The sequence below is a fragment of the Artemia franciscana genome, chromosome 17, assembly GCF_032884065.1.
Source record: "Artemia franciscana chromosome 17, ASM3288406v1, whole genome shotgun sequence".
NCBI classification, from domain to species: domain Eukaryota; kingdom Metazoa; phylum Arthropoda; class Branchiopoda; order Anostraca; family Artemiidae; genus Artemia; species Artemia franciscana.
In genome coordinates this window covers 714,583-737,963 of record NC_088879.1, presented here as the reverse complement: position 1 = coordinate 737,963, position 23,381 = coordinate 714,583, and the positions used below count along the sequence as shown (strand labels likewise).

At 36.7% G+C, this 23,381-nt stretch overlaps 1 protein-coding gene across 4 annotated transcripts in view; it reads right to left on the bottom strand.

The window, feature by feature from the left end:
* The window catches only part of LOC136037653 (regulating synaptic membrane exocytosis protein 1-like), a 371,730-nt gene that overhangs the window by 71,720 nt on the left and 276,629 nt on the right, over window positions 1-23,381 (bottom strand). For all 4 annotated transcript variants that reach the window (XR_010620002.1, XM_065720373.1, XM_065720374.1 and 1 more), the window contains exon 14: window positions 19,987-20,113. Coding sequence is in view for 3 of the 4 variants with exons in the window: in XM_065720373.1 (XP_065576445.1) it covers window positions 19,987-20,113 (127 nt within the window). In the remaining variant the exon portion in view is untranslated. The remainder of the gene's footprint in view (window positions 1-19,986; window positions 20,114-23,381) is intronic.

The following is a 23,381-nucleotide window of genomic DNA, read 5'->3' as shown; positions in this document are numbered from 1 at the left end:
AAGCTGTTTGGCGAATTCTTTCATTTCCAATACATGAGCGTAGTCCAGCTGTTGTTCATTTAGCGGTACATTTACAGAATTGTCAACGTGTTTATTTCTCGGAAACCAACGTGCAACAAAGAGCCCTGAATCCACCGGATACAAAATTTACAGCTTTTTTTTCGCTTTGCAAAAATGATTCTTTTGCAAAAAAACTGCTGTATACTGAAGTGCCTTCGTATTACACGTGGAATACTAAAAATAAAGGATTTGAACGTCGAAAACAGGGTAAGTCAGTCGACGGCCAACCTACCATCTTCAAAGATACCACGATAGGAAGACTCTACACCGTTCACCCCAATCAACATGAATGCTTCTTTCTACGCCTGCTTTTGGTGAATGTACTTGGTCCGACATCCTTTGAGTATTTGAGAACTGTAAACGGTACTATACATGACACTTACCGTAGTGCATGCCAAGCTCTGAATTTAATGGAGAATGACCAACACTGGGATAACTGCATCAATGACGCGTGCAAAACGTCAACCCCAATTCAAATTCGTGCATTGTTTGGCATCATTTTAACAACTTGCTCTCCATCAGCTCCTACAGAGTTATGGGAAAAATATAAGTCAAAAATGTCCGAAGATATACTCCATCGAAAACAGTTAGAGACGTCAGATATGACTTTCGATTTTACATCAGAAATTTATAACTACACTTTAGTTATTATAGAAGATTTGTGCGTACGTATGGCAAACAAACCTCTTCAGGATTTGGGAATGCTTTCACCTAACCGTATCGCTGCTGTTTCGACATGTGTAGAATTGGATCGCGAACAAAGTTACAGTACGAGTGATCTATTGTCGTATGTACAAAATAACATTTCCAAGTTAACGTCGGAACAAAAAGACATTTATGATACGATAATGCATTGTGTCGATAACAACGTTGGAGAAATTTTCTTTTTGGATGCGCCAGGAGGTACTGGTAAAACGTTTGTGATAAAACTGATTCTGGCATCAACGCTGATATAGCGTTGGCAATTGCGTCGTCCGGAAAAACCGCAACATTGCTGCCTGGTGGAAGAACTGCTCATTCCGCTTTGAAATTGCCTCTGAATTTGCATTCTACAGAAACTCCGACGTGCAATATTTCCAAATCATCTGGGATGGGTAAAGTATTGCAGCAATGCAAACTTGTTATTTGGGATGAGTGCACAATGGCACACAAAAAATCGCTCGAGGCTCTGGATCAATGCTTGAAAGATTTGAGAGGGAAGTCGAAACCCTTTGGCAGCACATTGATATTGCTTACGGGAGATTTCAGGCAAACATTACCTATAATACCTAGATCAACTCCTGCAGACGAAATGAATGCTTGCCTGAAAAATTCTAATTTATGGGCAGACGTAAAAATATTAAAATTAACTACAAATATGCGTGTCCGATTGCAAAACGATGACTCTGGTCAAACATTTTCAGATCAATTGCTGGTAATTGGAAACGGAAAGCTCCCAGTAGACTCAATTTCAGGACGTATACAACTACCTGCTGATTTCTGTAATTTAGTGACGTCCAAAAATGAATTGTTGAAAAAGTATTTCCGAATATTCTAAAAAATTATAAAAATAATAAATGGCTAAGTGAAAGAGCGATTCTCGCACCCAAAAATATAGACGTACACGAAATCAACAATATTGTTTTGACCAAGATTCGAGACCAGGCAGTCCTTTACAAGTCAGTCGACACAGTTTTGGAACCAAATGAAGCGGTTAATTATCCATCTGAATTTTTAAATTCCATAGATCTTTCAGGGTTTCCACCACACGTGCTACAACTAAAAATAGGCGTACCAATAATGCTTTTAAGAAATATCAACCCACCAAAGCTTTGCAATGGCGCGCGACTTGCCGTAAAAAAACAATGGAAAACCTAGTAGAGGCGACAATCTTGACAGGGCCTTTTGAGGGTGAAGCTGTTCTTATTCCTCGCATTCCCATGATTCCAACGGATCTGCCTTTTCAATTTAAAAGATTGCAATTCCCAATTCGATTAGCATTTGCAATCACCATTAACAAAGCTAAAGGTCAATCATTAGAAAAATGTGGTATAGATCTTAATACTGATTGTTTATCCCATGGACAATTGTACGTTGCATGTTTGAGGGTCGGTAAACCTGAAAATCTATTTATATGCAGCGACAATTGGACAGCGAAGAATGTTGTATATTCGCAAGTTTTACGCAGTTAATTTGTATAGTATCTATCTATCTATCTATCTATCTATATAAAAACGAGTTGTGTGTATGCATGTTTGTTTGTTTGTAAAAAGAGCGTTTGCATATGACGTCATTATTAGTGCATACGGCTTTGTATATGCACAGACAATGGGAAAGCCAAGAAGGTTGTATATTCGCAATTTTTACGTAGTTTAATTCCTGCAGACGAAATGAATGCTTGCCTGAAAAATTCTAATTTATGGGCACACGTAAAAATATTAAAATTAACTACAAATATGCGTGTCCGATTGCAAAACGATGACTCTGGTCAAACATTTTCAGATCAATTGCTGGCAATTGGAAACGGAAAGCTCCCAGTAGTGGGAAAGCCAAGAATGTTGTATATTCGCAATTTTTACGTAGTTTGAAACACATATATAAATCTATCTATATTCACAGGTGGGACACAGGGACACAACTACAATGGCGCGTAACTAATATGGCGCGTAACGACTTACGCGTGCGGGGGGGGGGGCTTGGGGGGCGTGAAGCGCCCCACCAACCAGGTGTTGGGGTGGCGCGAAGCGCCACCCCAACAGCTAGTATATATATAAAAATAAGTTGTTTATCTGTGGGTCTGTCGAGTGACGTCATGTCATCATGTCGTCATTAAGTTAGTTGTCGTCATGTTTGTTATGACGATGACATCATTAAAAGTATTTAAGAAAATCGTTAAAAGACAAATTTTTTATTGTAAGAAGATCGTGGATGGAAAAATGTTTAATTTTAAAATGACTGAAGAACCTACAATGGCAACAGCCGAGGAAGCTGCTCAAAGAGTCTATGCCAAAAAACTTGCGGCTGATAGAGAAAGTAAGAAAAGAAAGCGTGCCGAGGAATCACAAGAACAGCAAGAAAACAGGCTTGCGGCTAAAGAACGCAAAACCGCGCAGTTAGATGAAAATCCACCTGGAATGTGAGAGTCAAAACATATCAAAACTGAAAATGATAGCGATGATGATTGGGTTTGGGATTTTGACTTGGATAAGGTCATCAATGCCAATCAGATTTTAGTTAAAAAACAAAGGTTCGGCGATATGTATTTCATAGTGACGCCGAAAAATAAAGAAGAAAAAGAAAACTGAAAAAAGAAAAAAGGTAAAAAACTAAAAAAAACTAAAAAGAAAAAACCTTACCTTACCTTAGACCTTAGATCCTCCAGAGCCAGGGGTGGCTCATAGGGCGTCTACGAAACCTCGCCAGACATCTCGGAGCTGATCTGCAGCCATGACGTCCTCCCACTGTGGTTGAAGAGACAACTCCGCATTTCTCAGGTCTCGGTCGTACTGTCGTCGTAAGGTGTGTCTTGGTCGACCTCTTTTTCGCCTCCCCTCGGGACGCCAATCATATACTGTATTCGGGAGTCGATCCTTTGGCATACGAAGGACGTGGCCAAGGTATGTCCATCTCCTACGTTTCAGAAGGTCAGTAACTAATGGCTGACCGGTTCGCCGGCGAACTTCTATGTTGGTGACCTTTTCCTGCCACGATATGTTCAGGGTTCTCCTAAGGCACATGTTTTCAAAGGCTAGGACACGTTTCTCTAGCTGGGTGTTTAGTTACCAGCATTCACTAGCATAGAGGAGGATGGACATCACATTGCTATTCAGGAGGTGGGGCTTCAAGCGCATAGAGTATTTACTACTGCGCCTGACTGGTTTCAACTTGCTAAAAGCCGATGTCGCTTGTCCAATTTTCCTCTTGATTTCGTTGGCTATTTCACCATCGTATTCGATCCAACAACCAAGATATTTAAATTCCTTGACCTGCTCAATAGTTTTATTTTTGCATTTTAATATGAGTGGGGAGTCAGATGTGGCCATACTCTTTGTTTTACTGACATTTACTGCAAGTCCCATTTTCTCGGCCTTTTCGTCTATGGCGTCGAGTAGCAGCTGCAGTCGGGGTTTCGCTTCTTCAAGAAGAACAACGTCATCTGCGAAGTCCAGATCGGAGATCAGTCGGCTGCTAATCTTCACTCCAATGCCTGAAGACTGCCGTAGAATATAGTCCATTACAATGACAAACAGAAACGATGATAGGACACACCCTTGTTTGACGCCAGACATTATCTTGAAGAAACGCATGTTCCCATTTTCTGTGCGTACACAGCATTCACTATCCTCATATAGTGCGAATATTATTTTGACTAGTTTATCAGGTACTCGTAATATTTCAAAATCTTCCATAAAGTGTATCGGTCAACAGAATCGAACGCCTTTTCAAAATCAATGAAGAGCAGGTACAGCTTTTTGTTCCATTCTCTGGACTCTTCCAACATCAGTCTAAGAATGAAAATAAGATTAGAGCAAGGCCTACCAGGTCGGAGCCCATGTTGCTCTTCTCTGAGATGTGAGTCCAGGGCTGCTCTTAGGCGTTGTAGTATTACTGTGGCTAGTATTTTACTAGGCACAGACGTCAAATTGATGCCCCTCCAATTGTCACAAATTTGTGCATCGCCTTTCTTGAAGAGTTTGACCAGTATACCTCTGGTCCAATCTTTTGGGACTTTTTCGTTGTTCCAGATGGCCACTAGAAGAGCAGTCCATACGAACACGCAGGCTCGAAGGGACGCTTTCAGCATCTCTGCCGTGATCCCATCGACTCCAGGTGCACGTCCATTTTTCAGCTTTTTCACAGCTGTCGTCACTTCTACCGTGCTGGGTGGGTCAGCACTTACGTAAATTTGTAAAAATGGCGTATCCGGTACTGTTTCTGGATCATCAGGTCTGGGCCTATTTAAGACTTTCTCGAAATGTGAGGCCCATCTTTCGTCAGCTTTCTGTGGATCCAAAATAACGTCTCCATTTTCATCTTTTACAAGGGATGTACGATTTGTTTTCTTTCCAACTGTCTCGTTTGTTAGTCGATAAACCATTTTTGAGTCTCCTTTCTTTGCAGCTTCTTCTGCAAGCGCTGCTTTTCTCTCAATGGCAATTCTTTTGTCTTTCCTGGCACTTCTTTTCACTGCTTTATCCTCTTCTTTGTAGCGGAGCTGTAATTGGGCTTTTTGCTCTGGGCTTGATGTATTCAGGATAAGCGTTCGGGTCTCCTTGCGTTTACTGATGTATTTCCAGGTGTCATCCGATATCCATTCTTCTTTCTTTCTTTTCTTGAAGCCAAGGTTGGCCTTCGCAACGTCATGGTACACACTCTTGACTGAGGTCCATGTATTCTCAACATCAAAGTCATTGGTTTCGTCGAGCAGATTTAACGTTTCAAATCTGTTATGTAGAGATATGCAGAAGTTTTTGCGGATGTCAGGATCTTTCAGCTTATCGGTGTCAAATTGTTTATGTGTTGCAGTGTTAGTTTTCCGCTTCTGAGCTTTCAGTTTGATTCTTACTTCGGCTATCATCAGGATGTGATCTGAATTAACATCCGCTCCTCAAAAACCCCTCACGTCACATAGGCTACTTCTCCAACGTCTTGACATGAGGAAATGGTCGATTTGATTCTTCGTTCGGCCGTCGGGGGACACCCATGTGTACTTGTGAATCGTTTTATGGTCGAACATACTACCACCTATTATCAAATCGTTGCTTAGTGCATAATCGATTAGCAGTGTGCCATTCTCATTTATCTCTCCCATGCCATGTGGGCCCAGAACTTCAGGGCAGTACTGGCGGTCTGCACCGACTTTAGCATTTAGATCACCAACCACGCAGAGTACATCATGCCTGGGAACGTCTTTGGTGACCAAGTGTAGCATGTTATAGAAAGCATCTTTCTCCTCTTCATCAGCTTCGTTAGTTGGAGCGTAGCATGCGATGATGGTCATTTTTGTGTGATTTGATACGAAGCGAGCTGTCATTATACGTTCGTTAACTGGGTTCCAATTTTTCATTGCTTTGTGTGCAAGTGGCGACATCAGAAGTCCTACACCAGTGCGGTGGACGGAAGGGTGACCACTAAATGCCATGACATATCCATCACTGAACTTCTCTAATCCATTTCCAGTCCACCTTATTTCACTGAGAACGAGTATATCGATGAGGTATTGTCTCATCTCTTTAAGAACTTGCTCTGTCTTGGATAACTGGTTCATCGTTCTCACGTTCCAAAAACCCATCTTTAGATTCTGTTTCGCAGTCAAAAATCGGTTCCGGGGGCATGCAGGGGTCGTTATCTGGGGGAGGTGATGTATCCGAGGCTGTTGTAGACGTTTCAGTTGCAGTTGTTTTCCCCTGAGGGTTGTCCCTCAAGGTCCCGGGTGTGGGTTGCAAGCCCACAGCCCAACCCTCCTCATTTGCGGACTTGGGACCGTCATGCTCCCCCGACCTCTGTGAGGCAAGGATCCTTACATGGTTGAAAAAGAAAAAACACTCAAAGAGAAATTATGGACCAGGGCACAAATGACGACCGGGACAGAGGGAATATAAATGACGACCGGGACACTCAAAGAGAAATTACAGACTGGGATACCGGGACACAAACGACGACCGGGACACTGGGAATATAAATGACGACCAGGACACAGGTATTTAAGAATATCGTTCAAAGACAAATTTTTTATTGTAAGAAGATCGTTAAAAGAGGTTTGAACCTTGGCTTTAGCATTAATACAAAAGAAGAAAAAAACTAAAAAAGGTAAAAACTACAAAAAAACTAAAAGAAAAATACTAAAAAAACCAAAAAACCTAAAAAACTAAAAAAAACACTTAAAAAAGGTAAAAAACTAAAAACTAAGAAAAAAACTAAAAAAAACTAAAAACTGAAAAAGAAAAAAAAACTAAAAAAAGGAAAAAAACTGAAAAATAAAGGAGAAAAAGAAAACTAAAAGCCGGGACACAGGGAATATAAATGACGACCGGGAAACTCAAAGAGAAATTACAGACTGGGACACTGGGACACAAATAAACGGAAACGCTCAAAGAGAAATTACAGACTGGGACACTGGGACACAAATGACGACCGGGATACTGGGAATATAAATGACGACTGGGACACAGGGAATGTTCGATTAGCAATCATCATCAACAAAGCTCAAGGGCAATTATTAGAATAATGAGGCATAGATCTGAATACGGATTGTTTTTCCCATGGACAATTTTATGTTGCATGTTCAAGAGTCGGTAAACCTGACAATCTATTTATATACACAGGCAATGGGACATCGAAGAATGTTGTATATTCGCAAGTTTTACGTAGTTAAAAACATATATATATATCTATATATATAAAAATAAGTTGTCTGTCTGTCTGTGGGTCTGTGGATCTGTGGATCAGGTGACGTCATGTTTCGGCTGACGTCATGAAATTAGTTGCCGTCATTTTTGTTATGACGATGCTTAGTATATTGTAAAACACATTAATTTGGTTAATAATATACCATTTAAAACACCAAAATGAACCGGGACACCGGGACATAAGGAATATAAATGAATCAGAAAATACAACTCATGTTTCCAAATGACGTCGTTTGGAGCCCAAATTGAAAATCCAGATCAATTTATGTCTACTTTCAAAGTAAAAGGGCAAATTTATCATAGAGCAGGGTCTCTTCGACCATTCTCAGGCGAGAATCATAAATTTTTACAATTGTACTTCATCAGTGATAGAAATTCTGAATTGAATGCACGTTGCGAAATTTCTCCCAACATTGAAAGGACAATCGTTTCCTAATTACAACATTTTTTCCACGAAAATAATAATTTAGTGCGTCTGTTCAAAACAGCCATCGATTTGATGCCTACTTATACGCATAAAATTGTTATTTCCACTGACAAAACGCCTCCTGGCCAACATGTGCGTAGATACAATGCTCCAACTATCGACGAAGTGGCCATCGTTATGGTCGGTGATCAGTTTTTACCTCGAGATATTATTCTCAGGGTTTCCACCACACGTGCTACAACTAAAAATAGGCCTACCAATAATACTTTTAAGAAACATAAACCCACCAAAGCTTTGCTATGGCACTCGACCTGCCGTAAAAAAAAACAATGGAAAACCTCATAGAGGCCACAATCTTGACAGGGCCTTTTGAGGGTGAGGCTGTTCTTATTCCTCGCATTCCCAAGATTCCAACGGATCTGCCTTTTCAATTTAAAAGATTGCAATTCCCAATTCGATTAGCATTTGCAATCACCATTAACAAAGCTCAAGGTCAATCATTAGAAAAATGTGGTATAGATCTTAATACTGATTGTTTTTCCCATTGACAATTGTACGTTGCATGTTCGAGGGTCGGTAAACCTGACAATCTATTTATATGCAGCGACAATTGGACAGCGAAGAATGTTGTATATTCGCAAGTTTTACGCAGTTAATTTGTATTTTATCTATCTATCTATCTATCTATCTATATAAAAACGAGTTGTATGTATGCATGTTTGTTTGTTTGTAAAAAGAGCGTTTGCATATGATGGCATTATTAGTACATACGGCTTTGTATATGCAGAGACAATGGGAAAGCCAAGAATGTTGTATATTCGCAATTTTTACGTAGTTTAACTCCTGCAGACAAAATGAATGCTTGCCTAAAAAATTCTAATTTATAGGCACACGTAAAAATATTAAAATTAACTACAAATATACGTGTCCGATTGCAAAACGATGACTCTGGTCAAACAGTAGACTCAATTTCAGGACGTATACAACTACCTGCTGATTTCTGTAATTTAGTGACGTCCAAAAATGAATTGATAGAAAAAGTATTTCCGAATATTCTAAAAAATTATAAAAATAATAAATGGCTAAGTGAAAGAGCGATTCTCGCACCCAAAAATATAGACGTCCACGAAATCAACAATATTGTTTTGAACAAGATTCGAGACCAGGCAGTCCTTTACAAGTCAGTCGACACAGTTTTGGAACCAAATGAAGCGGTTAATTATCCATCTGAATTTTTAAATTCCATAGATCCTTCAGGGTTTCCACCACACGTGCTACAACTAAAAATAGGCGTACCAATAATACTTTTAAGAAATATCAACCCACCAAAGCTTTGCAATGGCACGCGACTTGCCGTAAAAAAAACAATGGAAAACCTAATAGAGGCCACAATCTTGACAGGGCCTTATGAGGGTGAGGCTGTTCTTATTCCTCGCATTCCCATGATTCCAACGGATCTGCTTTTCCAATTTAAAAGATTGCAATTCTCAATTCGATTAGTATTTGCAATCACCATTAACAAAGCTCAAGGTCAATCATTAGAAAAATGTGGTATAGATCTTAATCCTGATTGTTTTTCCCATGGACAATTGTACGTTGCATGTTCGAGGGTCGGTAAACCTGACAATGTATTTATATGCAGCGACAATTGGACAGCGAAGAATGTTGTTTATTCGCAAGTTTTACGCAGTTAATTTGTATTGTATCTATCTATATAAAAACGAGTTATGTCGATGCATGTTTGTTTGTTTGTAAAAAGAGCGTTTGTATATGACGTCATTATTAGTACATACGGCTTTGCATATGCACAGACAATGGGAAAGCCAAGAATGTTGTTTATTCGCAATTTTTGCGTAGTTTGAAACACATATATAAATCTATCTATATTCACAGGTGGGACACAGGGACACAACTACAATGGCGCATAACTAATATGGCACGTAACGACTTACGCGCGCGGGGGGGCTTGGGGGGGCGCGAAGCGCCCCACCAACTAGGTGTTGGGGTGGCGCGAAGCGCCACCCCAACAGCTAGTATATATATATATATATATATATATATATATATATATATATATATATATATATATATATATATATATATATATATATATCTATATATATAAAAATAAGTTGTCTGTCTGTGGATGTGTGGATGGGTCAGGTGACGTCACCTGAAAAAACTGGATCAGGTGACGTCAAAACTGAAAAAACTAAAAAAAGGCAAAAACTACAAAAAAAACTAAAAACTAATAAAAAAAATAAAAAAGCTAAAAAACTAAAAAAACTATAAAGGTAAAAACCAATAAAAAACTAAAAAAAAAACTGAAAAAACTAAAAAAAGGCAAAAACTACAAAAAAAACTAAAAACTAATAAAAAAAGTAAAAAAGCTAAAAAACTAAAAAAACTAAAAAAACTAAAAAAAGGTAAAAAACTAAAAAAAATAAAAAATAAAAAAAAAACTAAAAAAAAGGGAAAAACTGAAAAATAAGCTAAAATAAAGGTAAAAACCAATAAAAAACTAAAAAGAAAAAAAGGAAAAAACTAATAAATGACGACACTCAAAGAGAAAGCGACCAGGACAAAAGGAATGTTCGATTAGCAATCAACAAAGCACCGGGACACAGGGAGTATAAATGACGACCAGGACATAAGTAAAAAAAAAAAACTATCTATATATATAAAAATAAGTTGTCAAACTAAAAAAAGGCAAAAACTACAAAAAAAACTAAAAACTAATAAAAAAGCTAAAAAACTAAAAAAAACTAAAAAAAAGGCAAAAACTACAAAAAAAACTAAAAACTAATAAAAAAAATAAAAAAGCTAAAAAACTAAAAAAACTAAAAAAACTAAAAAAAGGTAAAAAACTAAAAAAACTAAAAACTAAAAAAAACTAAAAAAAAGGAAAAAACTGAAAAATAAGCTAAAATAAAGGTAAAAACCAATAAAAAACTAAAAAAAAAACTGAAAAAACTAAAAAAAGGCAAAAACTACAAAAAAACTAAAAACTAATAAAAAAAGTAAAAAAGCTAAAAAACTAAAAAAACTAAAAAAACTAAAAAAACTAAAAAAAGGTAAAAAACTAAAAAAAATAAAAAATAAAAAAAAAACTAAAAAAAAAGGAAAAAACTGAAAAATAAGCTAACATAAAGGTAAAAACCAATAAAAACTAAAAAGAAAAAAAGGAAAAAACTAAAAAAAATTTTCATCTAAAAAACTAAAAAAAACTAAAAAAGGTAAAAACTAAAAGAACTAAAAAAGAAAAAAATAAATGACGACACTCAAAGAGAAAGCGACCAGGACAAAAGGAATGTTCGATTAGCAATCAACAAAGCACCGGGACATAGGGAGTATAAATGACGACCAGGACATAAGTAAAAAAAAAATTAACAAAACTAAAAAGAAGGTAAAAACTACAAAAAAACTAAAGAGAAAAAAAAAACTAAAAACTAATAAAAAAAATAAAAAATCTAAAAATCTAAATAAACTAAAAAAGAAAAAAAAAGGAAAAAAATAAAGGAGAAAAACAAAACTAAAAAACGAATGTATATACAGACCGGTACACCGGGATACAAATGACGACCGGGACACAGGGAATATAAATGACGACCGGGACACAGGGACACAACTACAACGGGGACACCGGGGGAAACAGGGGGATGTAAATGACGACCGGGACAAAAAAACTAAAAAGAAAAAAAAAACTAAAAACTAATAAAAAAACTAAAAAATCTAAAAATCTAAATAAGCTAAAAAAGAAAAAAAAAGGAAAAAAATAAAGGAGAAAAACAAAACTAAAAAACGAATGTATGTATATACAGACCGGGACACCGGGATACAAATGACGACCGGGACACAGGGAATATAAATGACGACCGGGACACAGGGACACAACTACAACGGGGACACCGGAGGAAACAGGGGGATGTAAATGACGACCGGGACACCGGGACAGGGAATGGTCGATTAGCAATCACCATCAACAAAGCTCAAGGGCAATCATTAGAATCATGAGGTATAGATCTGAATACAGATTGTTTTCCCATGGACCATTATATGTTGCATGTTCAAGAGTCGGTAAACCTGACAATCTATTTATATGCAAAGACAATGGGACAGCAAAGAATGTTGTATATTCGCAAGTTTTACGTAGTTAAAACCATATATATATATATCTATCTATATTCACAGGTGGGACATAGGGACACAACTACAATGGCGCGTAACTATTATGGCGCGTAACGACTTACGCGCGCGGGGGGGCTTGGGGGGGGCGCGAAGCGCCCCCACCAACTAGGTGTTGGGGTGGCGCGAAGCGCCACCCCAACAGCTAGTATATATATATATATATATATATATATATATATATATATATATATATATATATATATATATATATATATATATATATATATATATATATATATATATATATATATATATATATATATATATATATATATATATATATATCTATAACGAAAAGAGAAATCTTTTCTCTTTTATCTATATTTACAGGTAGGACACAGGGACACAACTACAATGGCGTGTAACTAATATGGCGCGTAACGATTTACGCGCGCGGGGGGGCTTGGGGAGCGCGGATTGCCCCCACCAACTAGGTGTTGGGGTGGCGCGAAGCGCCACCCAAACAGCTAGTACGTAATAATTCTGACGGTTATTTTCATTCAGATTCTTTGACTTCTAGAGGGTGTTTCATCCCTTATTCGAAAACTAGGCAAATTTTTTCAGGTTCGTAGCCTTTGATGAGTAACACTAAACTTAACGAAATTTATGTAATAGGAATCTGCATGTAAGCCACTTTTTTTGGTATGTCTTAGAGTTTCAGTTACTATTAACACATGTTGCTATCTACCTAATGTTCGTTACCACGAGCTGTTTGATAAACATAGGAACAATAAAACAGTAAAATTCGAAACTCCGTGTTATTGACGAAAAGAAGGTTACAATTTCGCAAAAAATTACTAAAAATGTACTGGGAGAGGAAAAGAAATTTTTGATAGTCTGAGAATTATTGCATAACATTATCAACACAAATCGATATTTGAGTAAAATACTTGAGAAACTGCGATAAATTATTGTGATTGTCACAAAACTTTGGGGTTTTGGTTCTTATCGCTGACTGGAAAAACATATTGTAAGGAAAGGGGGAGGGGGAATGTCCATTAACTGAAAAATTATCAGTTGAGGCCAACGATCAGTAAGAAGTCAAAATGACCTCGCGATTATTGGTTTTTGGCTCAGAAACGATAAGATTGGATTTTTTAAAATTAATATTCCAGAACCTAAATAAAATCTGCTTAACAAATAGTTACCTTTGGTAAACGTTTCTGCTTACTAAATAGTACACAAAAAAAAAAAATGAAATTATTTTATCCCAGAAAGTAAACATCTAGGTGATAACGAAATTGTAGGTGTGTGTAGTGACAAGATGAGATTAAAATTCTTTATCTTTCCCGAAATTCCAGAAAATTCAATCTAAGAATCTTAGAATCTCAAAATTTTACATCCGCAGAAATAATAACCCTTGTCATCAGGGAATCTACAAAAGAGGTTGCTGAACAGCGAGCAAACTTGATGGAAATTAAAAGCTCCTGTTCTAGCTATCTTTTTGGGGATCAGAACCCAAATACGATCTCCATGAGGGAGGAGAAGAGGAAGGAGGTTTCCCTAAGCATCTTGTCATCACGACTTCTATTAAAACATGCTGTTAAATCTCAGTCAAGCTAAGTGAGAAGTAAAATCTTGTGTTCTATTTGTACTTTCATCAAGCTCAAAACCCAGCTCTTCTTTGCAGGAAATGAGAGAGGAAGGGAACTTTCTAATCAGGATATTTGGAGGAAATGAGTGTGGTACAGGAAGAGTGTCCCTTCTTCTTGACATCACATTCACATTTCTACACGAGAAAGCTGCCAGATCTCAATATAGTATTGTAGGAAGTAAAATATTGTCCCAGTCATGAATCCGATTGTTTTTTATCCAATCTGAATTCTATTGGCAAATTATATGGACCCCAAGAATCTTTCCATCGTGCCATTTACCAGAAGAAGTAGTCAGATCTTAGTCAAACTTGAATGGAAGTCTAAGTAATTGTACTAGTTGCGCCTGTTGGAGTCAATTCAAGCTTTGACATATGTGCAGGGGGGGTACAGTTAATTTTTTTATAATTATGACCTCTACCAGGACGTGCCTCGGGAGTAAGAGCAAGTGACCTACTGGTGAACTTTGAAAGTCACGGACCTAAGTTTAGAGTGTTTGGGAAGCAGGGTAGGAAACCTTGGGGTAGCCAAACTTTCATGATCAAGACAAATATCCTAATAGCTCTATCAGAAGTTAGATCTGACATTGCCCTTTTAAGGAAATCTTTTCACCGCAACAGGGGGGAGAAGAAAGAGTACACTAAATTTTGTCATAAAGATATAATTTGGAAAACATCGTCAGGTCTCCACCAAACCCAGAGAGATTAAGGAACAGTGTCCTGCTTATGCCTTTTAGTATGTCTTGAAAGATTACATCTCATTTGGGTACATGTTGAGGGCCCTAGATTATTTCTTCCGAAAATACACAAGAGGTTCAAAACCCGCTTCGGTGAAAAGTATCCTAATTGACCATTTTGGGGCTCCATATACAAACTTAACCATTGAAGGGACAATTTTCCTAAATTTGTGCCGTGAAGAAATCTACAAGAAGAGGTCATCGGATCGGAAAAAAAATTCGTTGGAAGTGAGAGATAAACTCATAGTGACGGTGAGTTAGTGACTCATAGTGACGTGGAGGGGTAAAATTAGGGTTTCGAAAATTTTTCCATAAGATCACATTGGCGGACTGACATTATTCAATCAAACTTTTCAGAAAGCTACAGTTCAGATTTTGGGTGCCTGAACTTGCTCCAATCTTGGAGTGGAAAGGACGAAGGTCCTGTCGTCTGCATCCGTCAGAAGGGATGTAGAATTCAATCAGTAAGAACTCAATCAGAAGGCTTATTATACCGTGCTGGTGGTCCATGCCTATTCTAGTTTATGACAAAACTCATTATAAGAAGCAGTTAGAGAGTGCAGCCTCCCACAGAATGCCAGCATGTGTGAGGAGACACATTTTGATGCAGAAATTGTAGCAGCAGGCTTACATTCCACAGGCAAGGTTACCAGCTGGACTCATTTTATGTAAAAAGGGAACATTCCCGTGTGCCGGTAAATGGAATGACATGAAAGGAAACGGTCGTGAAAATAAATCATGGAAAATGCCATGATGCCAGTTTACGTTATTTTCTCAATATTTACAGTTAGCAATCATGACCTGGGTGGTCCCTTGCTGTTAATTGCCTTGTTTGGCAGCTCTGTGAGATTGAATATTCGAATAAGTAGGGTTTTTAAGCTGTTAGTTCTTGATGTTGGCAATCATCCAAGGGTAAATCCCGTTCAAATTCGTAATTTTTATATGATCAATTAAATAAGCATTTATCAAACAGTTCGTGGTAACGAACTGTGGTAAGGAGCGACCCGGCTCAATAGTAAAAAATAAGCATAGTAAAATAATAGGCATAGTAAAAAATAATAGCATAGTAAAAATGCTAAAAGATATATCAAAAGAATTAGATTCTTATGCTGATTTTAAATATATAAGTTTCATCAAATTTAGTCTTTGTAATCAAAAGTTACTATCCTGAAAAAATTTGCCCTATTTTGGAAAATAGGGAGTAACACCCCCTAAAAGTCAGAGGATCTTAACGAAAATCACACCATCGCATTCAGCGTATCAGAGAACCATATAGAAAAAATTTCAACGTCTAATTTACAAAAATGTGGAATTTCGTATTTTTGCCAGAAGACAAATCACGGGTGCGTGTTTATTTGTTTGTTTTTCCCCAGGGGTCATCGTATCGACCAAGTGGTCCTAGAGTGTTGCAAGAGGGCTCATTCTAATGGATATGAAAAGTTCTAGTGCCCTGTTTAATTGACCAAATATTGGAGGGCACCTAGGCCCCCTCCCACGATCATTTTTTTCAAAGTCAACGGATAAAAATTTTGAGATAGCCATTTTGTTCCGCATAGTCGAAAACCATAATAACTATGTCTTTAGGGATGACTTTCCCCCCACAGTCCCTGGGGGAGGGGCTGCAAGTTACAAACTTTGACCAATGTTTACATACAGTAATGGTTACTGGGAAGTGTACCGACGTTATCAGGGGGGATTTTTTTGCTTTGGATGTGGGGTTCAGGGGAGGGTGCTATATGGGAGGATCTTTCCTTGGAGGAATATTTCATGGGGGAAGAGAAGTTCAATGAAAAGGGCGCAGGATTTTCTAGCGTTACTATTAAAAAACAATGAAAATATAAACATGAAAAAGCTTTTTCAATTGAAACTAAGGAGAAGCATTAAAACTTAAAACGAACAGAGATTAGTACGGATATGAGGGGTTCTAAAAATACTTTAGCATAAAGAGCGAGGTATTTAGGAGGAGATAAATACTTCGCTCTTTATGCTAAAAAAATTTAAGTAATTTCAACTATTTATTCTACGGCCTTTCTGATTCAGGGGTCATTCTTAAAGAATTGGTCCTGTCGTCTGCATCCGTCAGAAGGGATGTAGAATTCAATCAGTAAGAACTCAATCAGAAGGCTTATTATCGTTCTTAAAGAATTGGGACAAAACAAGATTTAGTGTGAAGAGCGAGGTATTAACGAGGGGACCAACCCCCTCATATATATAATCAACAATATAAGAATATAAAAGATTGTTACGTAAGTTAATTCTTAAGTTACGTATATTTTTTACTAAGAAAAACGGTCGTTAAAAATTAAAAGATCTAGTTGCCTTTTTAAGTAGCCAAAAATTGGAGGATAACTAGGCCTCCTTCCCCACCCCTTATTTCTCAAAATCGTCTGATCAAAACTAAGAGAAAGCCATTTAGCCAAAAAAAGAATTAATATGCAAATTTCATTTTAATAATTTATGTACGGAGAGCCATAATCAGACATGCCTTAATTCAAAAACTTTCAGAAATTAAAGAAAAAAACGAGTTTTTTGAAATGAAAGTAAGGAGCGACATTAAAACTTAAAACGAACAGAAATTACTCCGTATATGAAAGGGGCTTTTCCTCCTCGACACCCCGCTCCTTGCACTAAAGTTTGATTCTTTCTCGCATCTCTACTTTTTAAAACAATAAAAAACTTTACCGTAAAGAGCGGGGTGTCGAGGAGGAAAAGCCCCTTTCATATACGGAGTAATTTCTGTTCGTTTTAAGTTTTAATGTCGCTCCTTACTTTCATTTCAAAAAACTTTTTTTTATTTAATTTCTCTTCTAAGATTAATCTCTCACCGTCAACACTTGATAATTCTGTCTAATTTTTTTCCAGTTTCTACTTTATGGTATGTCCTGTATTCGTTTCTTTGTCAGATTTTGGCAATTACCTAATTTGAAATAAATACAGTACTTTTATGAAGTTTCTTTGCAACTAATTATCACTTAGGTTGGCAGTAAGAGATCGACTCTAACGTTTTCGTACATTCCAGTATATTCATACTAACAGGATACAAAAACAATCTAAAAAGCAATCCATGACGTCATAATTTCTAGAAAATTCTAGAACTTATATGGAGTTTCTTCGCTACTAATTATCACTAGGGTAGGCAGGAAAAGAACAACTCTAATGTTTTTGTATATTTATGTATGAATTCTGTGTTCATACAAGATGATACAAAAATAATCGAAAAGTACCCCATGAAGTCTTAGTTTCTAGAAGTGAAACTTTTACATCTTATCTATCTTCTATATATATAAAAATAAGTTGTCTGTCTGTGGATCTGTGGATCAGGTGACGTCATGTTTCTGTGTCGGCTGACGTCATGACATTAGTTGTCAGGTGACGTCATGTTTCTGTGTCGGCTGACGTCATGAAATTAGTTGTCGTCATTTTTGCTTTGACGGTGACGTCATTCAAGTTATATAAGACATATGTTAACGTAGAAATCTATTAATGTTTAAGTTTACAATGACTGATGAAGATGCTCAAAGAGTCTATGCCAAAAAACTTGCTGCTGATAGTTCCTCGGCACGCTTTCTTTTCTGACTTTCTCTAATAGATTTCTACGTGAACATATGTCTTATATAACTTGAATGACGTCACCGTCAAATCAAAAATGACGGCAACTAATTTCATGACTTAATTTCAGAACTTAATTTCTGTGTTGACTGACGTCATGAAATTAGTTGTCGTCATTTTTGTTATGATGATGCTTAGTATATTGTAAAACACATTAATTTGGTTAATAATATACCATTTAAAACACCAAAATGAACATGCTGGAGTAGTCACTCGGTGAGAGAGGGTGTCAGAACGGAGAATGAAGGTCCCAGGTTCAAATCCTGGTTAGGCTAAAAAAGGTAAAAATCTAAAAACTAAAAAAAAGACTGAAAAAACTAAAAAAGGCAAAAACTACAAAAAAACAACTAAAAACTAATAAAAAAATTAAGAATAAAAATAAAAAAAAATAAAAAAGATAAAAACTAAAAAAAAAAGTAAAAAGAAAAAACGAAAAAAAACTAAAAAAGGTAAAAACCAATAAAAAACTGAAAAGAAAAAAAGGAATAAAACTAAAAAAATTTTCATCTAAAAAACTAAAAAAAACTAAAAAAGGTAAAAACTAAAAGAACTAAAAAGAAAAAAAAAACTAAAAAAAGGAAAAAAACTGAAAAATAAAGGAGAAAAAGAAAACTAAAAAAATATAAATAAAAATAAAAAAACTAAAAAGATAAAAACTTCAAAAAAAACTAAAAAGAACAAAGAGAAAAACTAAAAAACCTAAAAAAAAGGTCAAAACCAATAAAAAAAAACTAAAAGGAAAAAAAAAGAAAAAATTAAAAATTTATTTCATCATATACCAATTCAAAAACGAATGTATACCGGGATGACGACCGGGACACAGGGAATATAAATGACACAACTACAACGGGGACGCCGGGGGGCACAGGGGGATATAAATGACAACCGGGACACCGGGACATAAGAGAAATCAGAGACTGGGACACCGGGACACAAATGACGACCGGGACACAGGGAATATAAATGACGACCGGGACACAGGGACATAACTACAAAGGGGACGCCGGGGTGCACAGGGGGATATATAAATGACGATGGCGACTCAGGGAATGGTCGATTAGCAATCACCATCAACAAAGCTCAAGGGCAATCATTAGAATCATGAGGTATAGATCTGAATACGGATTGTTTTCCCATTGACCATTATATGTTGCATGTTCAAGAGTCGGTAAACCTGACAATCTATTTATATGCACAGACAATGGGACAGCAAAGAATGTTGTATATTCGCAAGTTTTACATAGTTAAAAACATATATATATATATATATATATATATATCTATTTTCACAGGTGGGACATAGGGACACAACTACAATGGCGCGTAACTAATATGTCGCGTAACGACTTACGCGCGCGGGGGGGCTTGGGGGGCGCGAAGCGCCCCCACCAACTAGGTGTTGGGGTGGCGCGAAGCGCCACCCCAACAGCTAGTGTATTATAAAATTGTATTTAAATTAAAATTCGTGAATTTCAAATTGTTGAAGTTTTCAGTGAAATTCGTGGGAGTTTCCTCCCCTTTCGCCTTCGCTAATCTCAAATTGTCTCTAGTTTTTTATTGTGCAGTCAATTATAACTCGGGCGTACTCACAACACTGGTGACGTCTTCGTAACGTTAAAAATTAGTATACAAAACTTAACGTCGATTTGAACGTCAAAAGATCCAAATTTGTAGTATTCAAGTGAAAGCAAGAGTCCCATGAAGGACATCTCACTTAGGAATATAAAGACAAAGTTAGTTGATCAATTATTTAATTTTATTAGTATTTATAATTATTTTTATATCAGTGTTTACTAAGTGATAAGTCTCTAAGTGTATAAAATAATCTCTGCAAGCCTATTGACGTTACCATCTCTATTACCACTGTATACGTTTTTCTTCTTTTTTTTTGAAGGAATTTCACTAAGACTGGGCTTGAATTGGTTGGAATAAAAATGCAAAAACATGGAAAATAGATAAAAAGCAAATAGGAAGAAAGCACAATACCCTTGTGGAACTCCTTCGATAGTAATCATCCCGTAAGGTAGCAGGAACAGGTCGATTATCCCTTCTTCCTCCTTGTGTTGCATACGAAACACCCCTTCTTCTTTCGTAATCAGGCTCAAACGGTGGACTAGAAAATCAGTACATGAAATGAGAGCAAATTTGTTTCCAGATGAGTTTTGAATACAATTTGACTCTTGCAAATATTTTTGATGCAAGATTATTTTGAAAACTATTTGGTTTACGTGATAGTTTTTTTTAGATATTGCTGTGTACACGAGACTCCCTTGTGAAAAAAACCACCCATACCAACATAGTAAATGCTTTAGACGTGTCTATTGTGGTGCAGTGCAACACCAGTGCAACACCCAAATAAATGCATGACGATGTGATGTATGTATATACATCATTTTTCCACCACAGGATTCTTGTTCATGAACAAACTTGAAAAAAATAATAGCCTATACATGTAAAACATTTTTTTTTTCAAACTTAACATTTGTTCAGCTTAATAATTGTCGTCATAGAACTGGTATCACTATCTCATCATTATTTTTTAATATTTTTGTCGTCAATTTTCATTCTGTTAAATCTTCTTCAATTGTTTTATGTTTACACATTTTGTTCTAGGGTGGTCATGGGTTCCTTCGGCAAAGGCGGGCTTTTAGAACCCATTTTTTTTTATTGTTGTTGCATCTCTTTGCAAAATAAAAATTCAACTGAATTGCAATATCAAAACCTTAAACAACTTTAGTCTGCACAGGAATATCTCTCATTGCACACAACGGGGACATATTTATATGGAAATCTATCTGATTATGTTGCTCAAGAAAGAAAAGGTTACCGCATAAGAAAGGTTACCATAAGGCAGTTTACCACATAAAACAATTGCATGGTTGTAGGCAAGCTGTTGTTATTAAAATAAAAGTTTGAAAACATAATCCCAGATAATTAAGGCGCTAATTTGTTGATATTCAGCTCAATCTCAAAACTATGTACTTCAAAAGATTTTAAGGGGCTTTGCCCCTTAAAATCTTAATTGATTAATATTTTTATCAGTAATTGAAGACCAAAGCATCTGATTAGCCTTAATAAAAATTTTAGATTCAAATATGAGGCAGTTCCCCGTTCATCACCATGATAAAAACAGTTCCTTAGCTGTATAAAAAGGTGTTCGAGTATATAAAAAGTTCTGTATACTATTTTCTCAATTTTTAATAATGCAAAAAAAACAATTCAAACAATTACTTCTTTTAATTTAAACGCTGCTGTTTGAAGTATCCGAGGCTAAAGTCGACGATTCAGTTGCTGGTTTCTTTTTACAGGGACAGGTAGCAAGCCTGTCGCCAAACCCTCTTCCTTTTGCAACCGGACTGGGACCGGCTATATTGATGTACGCCAGTGAATGTTGGAAACTCAACCAACAACTTGAGAAACGTATCCTTGGATTCGAAAACATTTGCCTTCGAAGGATCCTCAAAATCAGTTGGCATCAGAAAATTACCAATAGGGAAATCCGGCTGAAAACAAACCAGCCCATAGTGACCAAAGTTTTGAAGAAACGATGATGGACATATTTGGGTCATGTTCTACGCATGCCCGAAGACGGACTGCCCTCAAGAGTGTATCAGTGGCAGCCTGAAGGAAGACGAAGACAAGGCCGACCAAAACACACACTGCAGAGGCAGTATGATCGGGACCTGAAAAAGGCAAACATTTCCCTCACTCCGCAATGGGAAGATATCACTGCAGCCGCACAGCTTCGTGATGAATGGAGAGACTTTGTCGACGCCCTATGCGCCACCTATGGCTCAGGAGGATCTAAGGTCTAAGGTAAGGGTAAGGTCTGAAGTATCTCAAGAAAAGAAGGACTTCTCTTCTCCTTGCAAAAGAAGAATTGGACAAAAAGGAAAAAATTAAAACGGTGAACTGGTTTTTTCCCCTGATTTTTTTTTTTAAACTGTTTTGTTTTCTGTCTGTTTTCCACTATATTAAACAATAAGCTGTACAAAAATTTATTTCATTTCCAAATGAAATAAAAGTTAATATGAGTTGTAAAGATTTTGGGAAGCAAAAATGACAGATCTCAAAAGGCTATACTTCTTGGTCATTCATCTGGGGCCTAATGAAAAGAGGTCGTCTTCAAACGGGTTGGAAAGGGTTCATGGATTGGATTTAAAAAAAATTGGAACTACATGGGATAGGGTAAAAAGTGAAGCTTTGGATTGATCTGGGTGAAGGAGGTGCGTACACAGCCGTGTTGACCTCCGTTGGCATGATGCTCCATTGACAGTAGTTCTGTCTCATAGCAAAGAGAAATAGTGCCAAAACTTAGTTCTGAACCTTTGATAAAGTGCTGCAACTCAACAAACGGCAGCCGTGTTGACCTCTGTTGGCATGATGCTACATTGACAGTAGTTCTGTCTCATAGCAAAGAGAAATAGTGCCAACACTTAGTTCTGAACCTTTGATAAAGTTCTGCAACTCAACAAACGGCAGCCGTTCGGTTGTAAATCTAGAGTATATGGCACACTAGCGGGACACAATGTTTTGGCCCATGTCCGAATAGTATCGCTCTTTAGTTTACTTGTAAAATAGTTTTAGGCAGAATATTATTTGAAAACTCACCTAAAGGTTTGCAGGAAGAAACGAGGAGTGATTTTATCACAATCATAGTATTTTTTTTTTTTTTTTTTTTTTTTTTTTTTTTTTTTTTTTTTTTTTTTTTTTTTTTTTAAGTTGAAAGATGGCTGTTTAGAGACTGCATAGTTCCTCGTCTGTTTATCTTTTTTGTGCATTTATTTGATTTTGAATGAATATGATATCATTTATATGTTGTTGTTTTGCTGCTTAACCATTTTAGGTCCCTAAACTGAGCAGCAAAATTTGGATTGTAGCATAATTTTAGTAATTTTTTGGTTGAAATAAACGCTTTCCTACCAAACTACCAACCTACCCAATCATTTTGCGTATGGGTATCCTAATCCTCATTAGCTGCTTAGTATTTTTTTTTTTTTTTCTGAATGCTCTAGATTTTCAATTATGTGTAATTCCGAAGTGCATTATGAAAAATTTCAAAATAAACCATGATTAGTATTCATTTCTCACAGAATGGATTTGCTTTTTGTGGTTAGCATCAGATGTCGTTCACTGACAGCCACTAAGATTATCAAACAGTCCGTGGTAACGAACTGTAGTAAGGAGCGACCCGGCTCAATAGTAACCAAAACTCTAAAAAATGGAATTTTGATACCAATAGCTACATCAAAAGAATCGCATTTTAATGCTGATATTCAATATATAAGTTTCATCAAGTTTAATCTAACCCATCAAAAGTTACGAGCCTGAAAAAATTTGCCTTATTTTAGAAATAGGGGGAAGCAACCCCTAAAAGTCAT